We start from the raw sequence: 15,923 nt of genomic DNA, 5'->3' as shown, positions 1-15,923 counted from the left end.
ATCTTGCCCTCAGAAACACAGAACATGCAAACTCTTACAAACTTAAACATAAAATACACAGAACATAATACAAATAACAGCATGCAAAAGAGTATGCAAGCCCAGAAGGGCGTGGCCAGCTCCAAATATGTCACTTCTGGCTCCAAATAATGAAGATGGTGGCGGCCATAATTCCAAACACTTGAGCTAGAGTTCAAGATAAGTAGTCACTGCACTGCATCTTGTCTCAAAAGCTTGTTGCACTTTTGACCACGCCCGTGTTAGCGTTGTGCAGTAGTGCAGTTTGAGGTGCTGCACTGCAACGGCTGTGAAAAGAGCAGAAGTCTAAGTGCACTCAATCTTTTCTTGTAACACCCCCTTTGTCTCCAAACACTGGGAGTGACAACACAAAAATGGTTAGAGTCGGGATAATATTCTGTATTTTGGATTTATTAAGTAATTTTAAACTGTTAGCTCTCTACTTTGCCTTTGCAGAGCAAATATGTCAGTCACTGGGCAGGAAGGCCGCCGATCCTCTGAATGGAGTGACACTGATGAATTCACTGCTGTGTCAGACCTTTTTGCAGAAATAAGACTTAAAAAAAAGAAAGTTGGAAGACGGAGGGAGGATGAGAGGAGGAAGATGAATTTACCATAGACAAGTTGCTGTTCCCTTGGAGTTATGAATAATGCATTCCTCATCTATTCGTAGGAAGTGAGAAATAGAAATCACATTAACAGGCTAGTACAGCCACGTCCACCTCAGCCCCAGTGTCCATGTTCCTTTCTGTAAGCCAGCAATAAGAAGGGATCAGTACCAGTGCTCTATAAAAAAACTGATGGTCTTTTTAAAGATATGTTTTTGAAATATATTTTCCCCCTCCAACCTCCATCAGAAATGCAAGGACAAACCACACACGTGCATACACAAACATTAGCAAGAGAAATTCATTCTGACTGAGGCTTTTTTCCCCATACATCACAGCTGTGTGACATAGGATGTTGGAAGATGCAGTACTGTTGTACATGCAGCTATTTCCAATAAAGGCCATCCATCTTTTTTCAGTCTTTGCCCTTAAAATTACAGCTTTTTCATGTAGGAGTCGAAATTGGTTGTAAAAGTCAAGTATATATTTAATATTTCGTTAACTGGACAAAAATAGACAAGTCAGAGAGTGTGTTTTAGCAATGCATGGCTCGAGTCAACACGCCTTCACACCTAAATAACAGAACAGGTAATTTGCCAATGACCAGTCGTCCAGACAAATCAGGCCATCATCTCCCAAAAGACAGCCGATTGGGAATTTCCTTATGTTTAGGTCCCAAAAAACTACTTGGTTATGGTAAAAGATCATGGTGTGAGTTCAAATAAGTATGTAAATATGATAGTTACTGAAGTTATTTTATGTACCTGAGGTAAGTTAGTTGAGGTAAGTACGTTATGTGAGTTAACTAACAATTGGTAATTAAGTCAATGATTCTCCTGGTGCTGCTACTGACCTTAAAGCTCTTAAAAATGTGCCTGTTACAATAGAAATGCTCCGTCAAAATGTAATAATTCTTTACAATTTATCAGGTATAGGTCCGGGTCTGGTTAGAATTGCATCTGGGTCTGGACACAGACAGCAGTCTGCCATGTAGTGATCTCACGGGGGGATGGAGAAGGATGGCAGGTTAACAAGGGTGACACATTTTGGTAATTTTGTTGCCTTGTCCCCCCTCAAATCGCCTACTGGTCGCCTGACTTCCTGCTTTGCTCCTGTCATAACTACCACGGCTGCCATCACTGCTAATTAGAGGTTGCAGCCTAACAGAAATGAGTCTTAATAAGCTGCTTGCACAGACGACCTGTATAGCAGTGTTTTTGGGTGAGGACAGTCTGCTTGAGTTAAAATCATTAAACACTGGCAGTCTTAGGTATGTTGTATAAATGAGGGACAGACGTTGGCTTTGTGATCAAAGGATTACATGTGTGCTCATAATATTCTGAAGTAAAGGATTAAGATATTTTTATCATTGTGCATATTGGAATTGGTAGCACCCTTGGTACCTTGATGTGTGAGTCAAATGATAATTTACATTAAATGATAATTAAGTAAATAATATAATTAGTATTCTAATAACTCTAAGAGGGTCTGCAGTGGGCAAACTGTTGAAGCGTTCTGTCTACTGTCATTCCTCCTAACACAACATTAGTTGTTGCTCTAACCCTCCGGGGCTTGGTTTATTTTTGATAATTAATCTCTCACTGCAAGCCTAATGAATGGGAGCACATCAAACCCACCCAGTAAATATAGAGCAGATCTGCTGTTTTGGAGCCTGGTGATATGGGGATTACACTGGTTATGTGGAGCAGAGCTGGATCAAGTGGCTGGGGCTGTGCAGAACTGCAAGCTATCATTGGAAGAAATGAAGGTGCCAAAGTAAAAGAAGAGGTGGGGAATGATGCAGGGGACATATGCTAGCTTCTGGAGCCCAGCCCTGCCCACTGTGGAGGGGCCTGACAGTTCTGGGTCACTCTCTCCGTCTCTAGTTATCTCCACCCAGCCCCTATCTGCTTGGTGGTGGCGGAGGATGGAGGACGAAGGGAAAATAGGGCGGCTTATTGAGATAATAATGTGGTGTACATTGGTGACAGTTGTAAGCCGAGTGCCACAGTGCTTAAGCCATGCAGGGCGATGTGTGAGCTTTCACTAGCTCGTTCCAATCATGAGTGGGCGAATCCGCCAGCTCAAGCTTAATGTATGGCATTTCATGCTTTCAAAACAGTGCACCTAAATGCTGATTTATTCTTATTTGCTTTGGCTCAGAATTTTGTGTTCTTTCATATTTCTGTTCATAACATGATATGGCCTGTCCACCCACAAGGTACCAACAGAACACAGCCACATCCAACAGTTAGAGTTAAAGCCTTGGAAATGAACTTCATTACGCTTTAAATAATAATATCTTTAAATAGCAAGTTCTCCCTTTTTATCTCAACACATTCTCAGATTTAGGTTTTTTTTTTTTTTTAGTATTACACAAAAATTAACCCACCTGACAGCAGACACTTTGTTCACAGCCCTGCCTGCTCACATCAGTTACTACATCTTAGATACATTAGTGCTCCCTCTCCTTCAGGCTTTCATGCAGAGCCGTCTGACGGGCAGGCTTTGATCAGACTTTGAGGTCCTTATCTGGATCAAAGTTGTCATAAAAATCTTCTCTGAATCTCTGAATTTCAATTATGATGATATCAATCTATTGGACAAGTTCAAGAAGCTAAAAGGGCATTTAACTACAGCATATTCGCTATACAGGAATTTGCAAAGATACAGTGTTTTCTGAAATAGGAACAACATTTCTGCAATTTAAAGGAACATCAGCTGCCACTGGAAGCATATTTGAACTGTTGTACTGTTAGTATATATACAGTATATCTACTCTGTTTGCACTAGAAAACTGTTGATGAAAGATGAATAGATGAAAGGAGTTGATGTGATTATTGAATCAGAGGGCTGTCCTTGTCTCAGCTGCTGATACTGCATTCCTTCTCTTAGTAATGTATTCATTCCACTCCACCCCTACTCCAGATTTCATAGCGCTCTACCTGAATCGTCCAGATGTTCATTTAAACGGCAACAATTAATTGGTCACACCCACATGCACTTTTGCCTGGAGTTGCACTTGTGATTGTTCTTTTACATTTTGTTTAAGGGCATTGTTTGTGAGGGTCTATTACCTCAGTTCAAATCTCAATTTCCAATTTACAACAAATGGAACCGGGGTCTTTGGAGGATTTCGTTTTTAAACATCAACTTCTGCTTTTGTCAAGCTTAGAAAATAATTATTTCTCAGTTTGGGAGCTCAGCTTCAGCTGGCATTGTATTTGCTAAATGTCAGTTGCAATTAAAGTTGATAATGTTACTGAGAAAAGGTCACACACCAACCTGTGTGGCGGAATGCGACTCTCAGGCTGATTCAGACACCGAGCTCGACAACACCGAGGACTCAGTCACACTCCTAACTGGCTGACATGTTTTCTCGGTCATTGTGCTTTCAATTACACACATTACAGTGATTAGATTTACATTTCAGTTTTTATGGTTGCTCTAATTGGCAAAGATGATTGCAAATTAGGCAAGAGGGCAAGTGCAGCCTTGGTTACCGTCTGTCACCTTGAAATGGACGGACTGACTTGGGTTCTGTGTGCCCATTAATCTGTTAATTTCATGATCGGGGTGAAGCAAGTGATCAAATTTAATAGGGTGCCTATTTTCTCCAGCAGCACCCTTTTTGACATGGCATTTTGTGACCTCCAGCTTGGATAAGGGAATAATTTGTGGTTAATTAGCCTTGTAGAGTTTGTGTCACTCATATCTTGCTGTGGCTTGTCTAATTGTTCTGTTTTATGTTTTCCGACCCCTCAGGCCTCAGTATTACAAGGTGATAGAAGAATGCGTGTCTCAGGTGGTCCTGCATCGCAATGGGATGGACCCCGACTTTGGCTACAGCAAAAGATTGGACGTGGACTTCACTCATCTGATTGGTACTTTTTGAGTTGCTTCGTATTTACTCACTCATTAATTAACACTCATTTTAGGTGTTGGCAAAACTTTAAAATGTCTAATACCGGTCTTTAAGACCCATATGCAATGAAATCATCCTCAAAATCAGTTCCTCTTTCTCTTTAAATCATGTGCTGCAGGAGGTATATCACTGATGTTGCTAAAAATGCTTTGATACCTCCCAGTCATTCTCATTATCCTTCCAGATTCTTCTGACAAACAGCTGCCGTGGCTTGACATATAAGATAGGGTCATCTAATTTTTGACGAATAATGCATATATCTGGCAAAATTAATTCAGCCAATTCATCGTTTTAAATGTCTCTTTCTGCAGTTTGAGTATTTTTTCAGCCATGTTCCTGGAAGCATAAAAAAACCCCCATCCATTTGCGCTGCATTGCTAATGGAGAATCTTTCTCAAACTGTGAAAATAAATAAATAACACTACTTTGTCTCTCTCTGTTGTGTCAGTAACAGTTCTGTGACTTGCCAACAAAGGGTCATTAAAAGTTTCTAAACCTATCCCCACAGGACTGCTGTAGTATTAAATAAGTTTTCTCACTAACTTTACTGTGACTTAATCAAAAAAAACAAACAAACAAAAGAAAAAAAAAGCCACCAATGATGTGTTTTGTTAAGTTCACATAAAAGACATGTGGAATGAAATGGCACAACCGCATGTGGTTTTTTCCTGTTTTTTCCTGTTTTTTTTTTCTTTTTCTTTTTCTTTTTTCACATTCACATTAGGGTGTTGTTTCCAAATAACAAATATTATTTCTCAGAGGAAAACAATGTGTTGCGTTATGTGTGATCTCACAATAATTTACACTGAAATCTTGCTCATACATTGTCCTTCGAATGATTTATCTAGCGGAATTATTAAACATGGGGTTTTTAATTACACTCTAATAAAACTGAGCTGAAACGCACAAACATTTTGGAAACTTTAATTGAAAGAAAATGAAGTAGAATTGGTAATTAAAAAAAAAATACAAAGACACGGATTTAGTTCTGTACTTTAAGCTTTGACTGATTTTTCTGTTGTTCAAATCAGATACCTTAGCAATAGATAACAATCTACAGTTTTTAGGTAATTATTAATTTTTCACTGAGAGAAGAGTAAAAAGAAGAGGAAGCAAAAATGATGAGCGCATCTACATGAGCCAAGAGTTGCACAGTATGACTGACTTCACTGTATGTGAGGCAGTATTTCAGCATATCATGAAAAACTCTTCTGTGTCCCTTCTCTTATTTTCCCCTCATCCCCAAGGTCAACACAGCAGTTGCATCATTAACCAAAGTTGCCCATTTAAGATTTTTTCTTGTTTTTTCGAAGCATTTTCCCTGACAAGTTTCTTACATTAATTTAATTATTTGTATAGTTTTGTTTTCAAACATCCTTTCAAAGTGCGCACTGTGCAGTTTTGGAAAAGAAATTCAGAAACTCAGAATGGTAATATTGACTATTAATAAGGCAGTAATACAAACTCAGAAATATTTATTTTTCCCATAACTGAATAAACAAGCTGTTCTCAGTGGATAAGAAGGTCCCCAGAACACTGTTTGAAGTAAGAAAGGTGGCAGGGTCCTGCAAATATAAACAAAGTAAAACAGTATGAAAGTGTGGTGTTCTTTAAGGTCAGTTAGTATATTCAGTTTATTCAGTCATGAAGGTGTGTTTATTTAGTTTGTTTAAGCATGAAAATCAAAATGTCTTCCCAAAAACTACATAGTGCACCCTGTAATGGAAAGGAAACATATGTAGTTCACAAAATAAATTAAGTATTCCATTTAATAATACATAGAATGATTCTTTAAATGTGTGTGTAAATTTGTGTGCCCCAAACTATTTCCCTCGTAGAGCTAAAACTGTCCTTCATGAAGACATTCACAGCCCAGAAGCATCAAACAATGTAATGTAACAAGTCATCCATGGACTTGTATAGCAAGCCGAGAGAGGAGAAGGTCTAATGTTACATGTCATGTTACAATCCGCTCACAAATGGCCAATAAAAAAGTGATTACATGTCAAGTATTAAGTTGTAAACATCTCCTGAGCCTGAACAGCTTGTTCAAGAAATGTTGCTAATCACATGCACTCTAATATACTTTGTTAAACTCAGTTCTGATAATAAAACAGCCAGACTTGCTTTTTGAAGTATCTCATGACTGTGACTGTCTTGTCTTGCAGATCAGTGTGTGGATAAAGCCAAAGTTGAAGAGACGGAGCAGAAGGCTGCAGAGTACTCCAAAAAGGTGAGGCATTAATCACTCCGGCAGGGCCCGTCGGTTGGCCCGGCTCCCATCAGGAAAGTTTTTTCTTCCCCCGAGCTCCCAGGCAAGCTATTGATTTTCCATGCCCTGATCAATACCTGGCTGTGACGCTACATGATCCGTATCAGCATTACAAGAATCAATGCCGATGTTCTGATGTATACTTATTTGTGCACAGAGCTGGGGCAGACTTAACTTATATGAAGGCTATTTTAACACAGTTCTGCATTTTAAGCCGGCCCTTTGAGGGTCTCTCTTTATCTTACATTTCATTTTAATTAAATTGATTAGTTATTTGCTTAATTTTCCAGTTGTATATTAATTTATTTGAGAGATCTAATATTACTGCCAATTTAAAACCTTACCTCCAGCGTATTACGTATAATATTTAAATGTATCTCAAGGAGCCTGACTACCACTGTCTGAGGACACCAAGGGGGTCCTGGATATGTTTTCTCCTTAAGAGTCCTGTCCCACCAGCCCGCCATGCACCCTGCTGGGCCGGTGATATCATTGTAGCGACATGGCTTGGTTTCTGCAAAGGTTAGATCCATCAACATACATGAAAGCCAGGCCTGAAACGAAGACAAAGGACATCGGGGCTCTAGGGCCACGAGAGCTATGAATAGAAATCGGCCACAGAGTGTAAGACAGCGTGTTTTGGTGTCTGCTGATGTGCCCTGTGGCCACTCTCTGGAGACACCGTGCCGCTCACCAACCTGTGTGTGTATTTGTTTATACAAGTGTTTGTTAGGTGCACATAGACATACTCCTGTCTCTTCTCTTGCAGTTTGATGAGGAGTTCAGTGCACGGCAGGAGGCCCAGGCCGAGTCTCAAAAGAAGGAAGAGAGAATCAAAGAGCTGGAGGGGAAGATCCAGGCCCTGGAGTCCCAGGTAAATCCATGAAGACAAATCCCACTACTCTGCAAAATAGTGTTACGTTCCCCCAGAGAACTTTTATATCGTATGTTTTCCAAAAAAGTATGAAGAAGATGGTATTGAAAAAACATGTCCAGCAGCCCTTTAATCAGTTTTTTAAAGTGAAAAACATCTCATGCAGAATAAAAAGTCTTTGCCTTAAGATCATAGCATCAAGAAGTAATGGCACCCACTAGAAAAAGGGCTGATTTGGTCAGATGGATACCTTTCCACCCCACTTACAGATGTGCTGCTGCTGTAAGTGGGAGTTCTCATCGATGCAAGAACGTTTGATTTAATAAAGGGTCAATCTCCTTCTTAAGTTGTAGCTCTTTTTATGGGAGAATTGCTCTATTGAAGCTTTCCCTATGTAATTCTATCATCACAGAGATGGATTGCATTTCTTTTCCTGGCCTGCACATCATTTCTTTCCAGGCAAAACTGTCCATTTTGAGCAGAGAAAATGACTGCTATTTCCCCCTTAACCCAATTTCAAACACTTTAGTACTGTCTTGGGAGTAAAGGGCAGTTTGCCTTCCTGCTTAGGGAATTTAATATAGACCTGGATTGAAAGATGGTATAGCTGCATTTACATCAAAGATTGCTTTTTCTTTCAAACATTCATCTCTGGTTGCTTGGAGCATGTTGGCACTCCCAGTCTGTTAAACTGCACCTGCATTTGTGGTCCAAGCATTGCTGGGAGTTTTCTCAGTTACTTCAGTCCTCTAGCTATCATTCTTAAGTCCAGAACAAATGCTGCGTTTCAGCGAAAGCTTTGGCTGTTGTCCTGGACAAAGTCACACAAAGTTTTTAATCCTTAAAACTTAACTTGTGTGTAGGTCTCACTCCCGCACTTCATTGTTCTGTATCACCACTTGTTACCCGCTTTTCTTCCACTGTCCGCCTAGTTTAATGACGCCATCAGAAGCTGAAACTCATCTCGGCCCGTTTGCACTTTTCCCCCCTTGCAGTCTCCTTCCACCTCCTGTCAGAAATGAATGCATCAGGCTGCATTACCTCAGCTTGCCCTCCTTCCCTTGTCTTTAGCTTTTTATGTTGTATTTCCAACTGTTTTCTTCCCTATAACACACCTCCCTCCCACCCTCCCCTGGCAGGTCTCTGTCTTTTGAAGAATGACTGGCTGTGTGCTTTAACAGGTAGTGTGGAGTGGAGGCGCCCCTGAGAGTCAAGCTCTCTCTTCCTCTGTTTGTCTGAATGCTCCTTCAGAGTGCAGTTACTGCTGGAGAGCAGCACATCAACATGCATTAACATCAGCGGGGAAACGTGTAATTTGTTTGGGGCATAGTTGCATGAATGTGGCCATCAGGACTTCAGCATATCCCCTATGCATCCTGACAGGACATACAGTAAATACAGTACATTAAGTACATGCACAATAGGGCTACATTTACTGTCGAGCATGAATAAACTTAACTAGGAATGTGACTCCTGTTTAAGCTTTAGTTAATTTTCAGTGGCCTTGAATATTTTTTAATTTTAATTAAGAGTTGATATTTGGGCTCTCAGCGCTCAAGTTTTTAAAGAAATCTTAAAGTATGCAAAAAGCAATTCAGAGTTATCTCCTTTTTCTTATTTTAAACAGGTATTCACATTGACCATTCAATTGGTACCCCAAGCAAATGAACAAAACACCAGAGTCATCCTCTCAGTCGATTGTGATTCTTGCTACTTGAGGGCAACTCGGCTGAAAGAGTGTGTTTTGCAACCTAATCCACATTTGACACAGCACTGTAGAAAGCCATTAACTGTGAGAGCGCAGAACCTTTAAATCATTGTGAGGACACACATTCAGTTTGTCCATCAAAGCTGCTGTGCGCTATCGCCGCTGTCTTGCAGAATATGAATGGAGTGGGAGCTAACCCTAAACCTTTCATCTCCGAGACAGAATTCCTGTCAGATATCAAAACACGTGCACGCCCAAGTCGCCTCTCCTCACCTTGTTTGTGAACCGACACGTCTAATGAGAGTCTTTTCGCTGGGGAACTTTGGCATTGTAACAAGCAGCCTGTTTGATGTGTCTGTTTGATAATCCCACCAATTGAGTTGAGTGGAGGTTCTGCCTGTAAACATCGACAAAAGGACACAGAAATCACAACAAGTGGAAATCATCCACCCTTCCCCAAACCTTTGCTTGCACCCATTCAGGGTAAAAACGGAAGCTTTTCACTGAATCGGCTCTGAATGTGATGAATAATGTAGCAGTGTAGCAGTGGTACATTGGAGCGCTCTGCGCCATCCCATTAATAGGTTTTAACAACTTAGCGGTCTTGTAGCTGACCCAGCTTGGCCCCGAGAGGAGCTGGAGGTGTAGTGGACCACTTTCTCTCTCTTTTACTGCCAGGCTGCCTTCCGCCCTGGCTGATTACAGAATTTGACACAACTGATAATGACTGCGAAACTCACAATTTCATCATTCTCGTAATGTGCTCCTGCTGTCATGAGATTCAATTGTCAAGCCTAAAAATGCACTGATAAATTCACTGTCATCTTCTACATGTATCCTTACATTAATAGCTCAACAGAAAATGGAGGTCAAAAGAGCCGAAAGCAAAGCATTCTGTCACATACCTTCTAAAATTCTCTTTGGCTTGTTGTCAAAACTGAGATTTCTCAAAGCCTCTAACTTTTAATCCCTAAGGATGAAAGATCGAATATAACTTCTCTCTGCTTTAAATATTGCACTTTACTACCATTTTCTAAAATTCCTGCAAAATGAAAGTTCTTTTTTAAGTCACCCCATTAAAAAGTTTCCATCTTCCTTTCCATTATCCACATTAAATATTTAGTTCTCTAAAGTCCATAGTAAGATGTGTTCTGTAGGAATGACTCCGGAAAAATATTACATTTCAGTTGCTGTGGAATATGTTACCATCCTCCTTCTCTTGGTAAGGTCGCACAGAGTGAATATCAAAGCAAAATGGGTACATTTTTAAAAACAAAGACTGCAGAGTGAAATCAATGCCCATCACACATCTAAGAGTGTTAAGTTGAAATGTACTTTGCAACGCCATAGCTGGAAAAAAAAAAAAAAATGGAAATGGAAGAAGGGTTTTGAAGGTGTACCAACTGTCAGAGATGCTGCGCTTTGTTCCTTTCATGCTGCAGTCAATGCCTTGCTCTGATGTTCTTTTGAAGATAGATTACATCTTGTTTTAGGTGTAGAAGTACAGTACACTCTGCCTTTTGCACATCAAATAGCTCATTCAGACAAAATGGGAATATAACACTGTACTACCATTGCCATTAACTGTGTAAAGGACATCCTCTTTTTCCCTGCTCGCCTCTTTTTCCAGCTCTTTTGTGTTTGGTGTGAGTATTGTACCTGTTCTTGTGCACTAGTGTTCTTCTTCTTCTCTGTCTATCTAACACACCCCCATTTGTGCCTCTCTGTTGCCCTTTGTGTCTGTTGTGGATTCCTGTGGTGTGTGTGTGTGTGTGTGTGTGTGTGTGTGTGTGTTGTATCTGCACAGTTAACTATTGAAAAAGACAAGCTCAAAGAGGCTCAGAGACTCATCAGGGAATCTGAAGCCAAGGTGGGTGTCCTCTCTGCATGCACGGCCCTCGACATAATCTCACATTTAATTACCTGAGAATCCGAGTTATGTATTAACGGGACTGGATTGTGGTTCTTCAAATCATTGGTTGGAATGAATTATGAAACTGATCATGGACTGATCTCTGCATGTGGCCCCCACTCCATATTATTCAATTGTAAAGCTATGTTTTGAATTACCTCTAAATTCAAGTTAAGTTCGATGTGAACTGACATGCAATGCCTCTTCATTTGCACGAACAAATCTCAAACTAAAAATGTTAATTTATTTAGTAGAAATTTACCCTGATTTAATATTGCATTTGGTGGAATGTATTGTACAACCCGTTAGCCAGAATACATGTTGGCAATGTATGTTTCTGCAAACTGCGGATATGTTGAAACATCACATTTCTTTAGGTTAAACTAACATTTTAATGTTGTGTCAGCGCTGTGGTTATGATCTTGTTAGGTTTAGGCACACACACACACAAAAAAAACCCTGGTTAGGGTTAGAAAAAGATCACGTTTCGGCTTAAAATGTTTGTTTTCATCAGCACAAAAATGGCTAAAGATGTTCCCTAGATCTGGTCGAAAACACCCAGTTGCCACAAGCATGCAGTCTTTAACCGTGGTGTCCGGCTTGGCATGATTCTTGGCTGCATCTAAAAGAGGGATGTAGTAACAGAGAGCGTCTCTCTCTCTCTCTCTGTCTGCAGTCCATATGTGATTGACCGTAGACATGAGGGGAAGAGCGAGTGCAGATTATAGTATAAACTTTTACTGCCAACATTTTATCCTGGCGACTGGTTTTGTCTCTTGAAATTACTAATCAACTAAAGTAGATACCATGGTTCAAAAAGACAATCATTTAAGACCTTTATTCCATTAAGCTCGTTAACAGTTGGAAGCTATGTTAAACTCTATAGTGGTTTTTAACTACACACATTTCCTGCTTGTTTAATGCAATTTTCATAAGTAAACACACAGTGATTGAATTCCTCCATCAGAGATGAGATTGGGGCATAGATTTAATCACATTGCATTCAGAGTTAATTACCTGCCATGCTGACCTCCCCATTGAGTCCAGAAGACTATGAATCCAAATTGGATAGGTTAGATTTCATATTAGCCCCATCTTTTAGTTTAGACAGGACTCCAGATGGGTTCTGCAATAGTAACATCAGGTGAAAAAAGAGTCAAGGGGACCTGGTGAGAAACGTGATCTTAAAACATGCTAGATGGTAATATACATTTTAGAAATTAAGGCATACCATGAGAGAATAATTAGGAAGGGTCCTTTGCTGTAAAATGTACAATATCTGTTCTTTCTGTTTGTCTGTATAGATAGATATGTTTTTATATACATATACATATACATATACATATGCATATGCACATGTATATACAAAACATACCCACTTATACCAAGAAATCTAAATGCAGAACATTACATCTGATGTTGTCCCATATGATTTTATTATGAAATAGCCATTATCATTTCATTCAAAATGCACAATCTACATTTTAAGGATCTCTTTTTTTAGATATTTGTTTTGGTATCTAAGGAAGAAGAAGCCAGTGGCTGTGGTATTGGATCCCAAGGGTTCTGTGAAAAACTGGGCCTATTATTGGGCTTATTATTATTGGGGGTATCAGAGAGTGAGGTAGAGAGAGAGATGAAGACTCGGAGGGTCCTTCAGTATGGAAACAACTGCGCTCTAATTTAGCAGCTAATTTGCTTCCATTCTCTCATATTAATCTTAAAAGAGGAAACGGGCCACAGAGGGCTTCGAGATTGACAGACATGTAATCATTGGATGTGAGTTTCCACTGAAGGGCTCTGGGCGATCCGTGTAAGAAGCTCCTCGCAGAACACCTTTTTAATTTTGGCCCTAATAAACAATCTGCCAATGCCATTATGTAATGAAACACAACGTAATGTCTTTAAATATGAAGCCAATCACAGTCACGCACACAATCAAGTGACTGAAGGAAAAAAAAAGGGCATAGTGTGGAATTGGTTTTGGAAATGAGAAGTGCAAGTGGAAATGCTTTTTGGTAAGAGCCGACGTCTAATCAGCTTCAAAGATCAAACCCCGTCTCGGCTTGGGTGTCTGTAATTGTTGTATTTGCATACGTTTTTTCTCTCTTGAACATTTTTCTATTGGCGTTATCACTGACTATCACAGACTACCTGTGTATGTGGTATGTGTTATAGTGCAGACATGTCAAAGGACTGAAAGAGGAGTTTGTCTTATCAGTCTCAGGTCTAATTACAACCCTGTCTACTGTGTAATAGCCTGCCATTGTGAGGGCTCGTGACAACAGTTGATGGGAAAGAAACATTCTTATCTTTTGTATATTAAAACAGTAGTCGATCACAGGTTTACTCCAACATTTTGCATTGTATTTACATACATATCCATGTGGATTAATATTCCTGAGGCAAGAGGCTGACCTTGCCAATTCACAGCTCTTCATATAAAGCAGCATTTTGTTATAGTCTTCTTGTTTTAAAATCAACATCATTGGTCTAAGTATGACTTCTACCTCCAATGGCAATGTATAAACAAACTGCAACAAACATTTTCGGATAAATTTCACATGATGTGAACATGAGCTGCACAAGTCATGGTCTCATATATAATGTACACAAATGTTGTGTCAAGTCCCATTACTGGGACATATCCTCACACTGCATTTAGAGTTGCTTTAGGGAGCCATTGCTTTTTACAAACAGCACCGGTTTCCTTGTTTATGAAAATATTTTCTTTTATTTTTGCCTCAGTTGATTCTAAAACAGGCATGATAAGAAATATATGAGGGTGGAGACAATTTTACACATGTACAGTATATCCCCTGCTATAAGTTACAGTAAATATAGATAAAAACATGAATCACTGTTGACTGATTGAAGCGTAGTAGCTAGAGTATAAGTTCAACTTTAAAAAAATCATGTTTCCCTGAATAAATACATTATGTCTTGATGTGGAAAGTGTAAAACTGTCACTAAACACAATTCTGTGCATTACTGATGCAGCTCAGTACATGCATGCATGTTTTCCTCTACTGGCAACTCTACAAGGACTTACTATTAAAAGATACTTAAAAAATTACAAAACAATTAATGAAACACAGCAATGATTAATATGAATAATATCTGATCAAATGATTATGATATAAAGATTTTGGTGTCCAGTGTAGCTCTTCAGATATGTATAGAGTAAGAAGAAGAAAATGTTGCATCCCACTTTTCCTTCTTGAAGGATTTACGGTCAACTTTGCAAACTTTTCCACAAAAAGTGTCAGTAAACTTGTGATCATGATCTCTTTGGATCGCAAAGTCATGAAAATAGCCGAGGACATCACCTCCTCATGTGGTCTGAACTTGCAAGCAACTCTCAAAATGGTCCATGACATGAAACGATGCAGCGAGCTGGTTGACTGTTATTGACATACGCACCCTACTTTCTGCCCTCAGTCAAAGCTCATCGTGAGTCAATAAGATCTTGTTGTGCAGGGAGTAAAACAGATTTTATCGACAGACCTTCTCCTCTCTTACAACAAAAAAACCCCAAAACGAAACAAACAAACAAACAAACAATACAAATTAAGATAACATGATTTGGGAAAATACAACAAATATGAAAAATCTACAATAAACAGAAACACTAATCAATCATTGGATCCAATAAAAACAAGTCTTGAAGAGTCTTGGTTGATGAGGCATCATTAATATGCCTACCCTCTACTTACAGATTGCAGCGGGTCCAACTGCGCCCGGAGCACCACCTCCACCACCCTTACCAGGCGGTGCAGCAGCTCCCCCTCCTCCTCCACCACCTCCTCCCCCACCTCCACCTGGTGGCTGTCCTCCCCCTCCTCCCCCTCCCCCTCCTCTCCCTGGCCACGCTGGCATCCCACCGCCACCTCCACCACCTCCGCCCCCAGGTGGAGGACCTCCACCTCCCCCGCCACCCCCTGGTTGTGGGCCCCCTCCTCCTCCACCTTTCTTCGGGGGCCCAGGTGGGCCTCCGCCACCTCCTGCATTGCCTGTCATCAAGCTGCCTTATGGACTGGAGCCTAAGAAGGTCTACAAGCCAGACACTGTGATGAAGAGGGTCAACTGGACCAAGGTATGGTAGCCTGAGCTTTTATTCACTGTAGCACGACGTATAGTCTCATGTTCACTAAACATAGTGGTGATTGTAGACTGTAATGGAGATATTATTGCGCGCTAGAATATTGTTAAATCTTTTTACCATCATGCAAACATTTAGCTTTGGATTTGAAGGATTTCTGATGACACCGTACACAAAAAGAGGATGTAGAGTTGAAGTTTCTTATCAAAAAGGGCTCTATTCAAACACACTCTAAATTTAGTCAAGCAACAATGGAGTCACTGACACTATTCCGCACTCAGCACCCATTTCAAATGATTTAACAGTGAACAATTTTCATTGCTTGAATGTCCTTGGATTTGCCCATTCTTTGCATAATTGAATGAAGACTGGGTTGTGTACTATTCCATCACATTTGAGTACAGTTTCAATAGGTTGTTTTTGTGCATGTGGGCTCTATTTTACCATAGCTAATTCACCCATCGCCTCGGGAGCTCTTAGCATTAATTTGTGGTTCTTTGCCAA

General features: G+C 40.0%; 1 protein-coding gene across 1 annotated transcript in view; it reads left to right on the top strand.

Moving 5' to 3' along the window:
• The window catches only part of diaph2 (diaphanous-related formin 2), a 411,384-nt gene that overhangs the window by 136,929 nt on the left and 258,532 nt on the right, over positions 1-15,923 (top strand). Inside the window, exons 15-19 of the mRNA XM_073486670.1 lie at positions 4,392-4,510; positions 6,720-6,784; positions 7,593-7,697; positions 11,213-11,275; positions 15,036-15,413. Coding sequence (XP_073342771.1) covers positions 4,392-4,510; positions 6,720-6,784; positions 7,593-7,697; positions 11,213-11,275; positions 15,036-15,413 — 730 coding nt within the window. The remainder of the gene's footprint in view (positions 1-4,391; positions 4,511-6,719; positions 6,785-7,592; positions 7,698-11,212; positions 11,276-15,035; positions 15,414-15,923) is intronic.

This window comes from Pagrus major, chromosome 18 (assembly GCF_040436345.1).
Source record: "Pagrus major chromosome 18, Pma_NU_1.0".
Classification (NCBI taxonomy): domain Eukaryota; kingdom Metazoa; phylum Chordata; class Actinopteri; order Spariformes; family Sparidae; genus Pagrus; species Pagrus major.
This window is presented reverse-complemented; position numbering and strand designations above follow the sequence as displayed.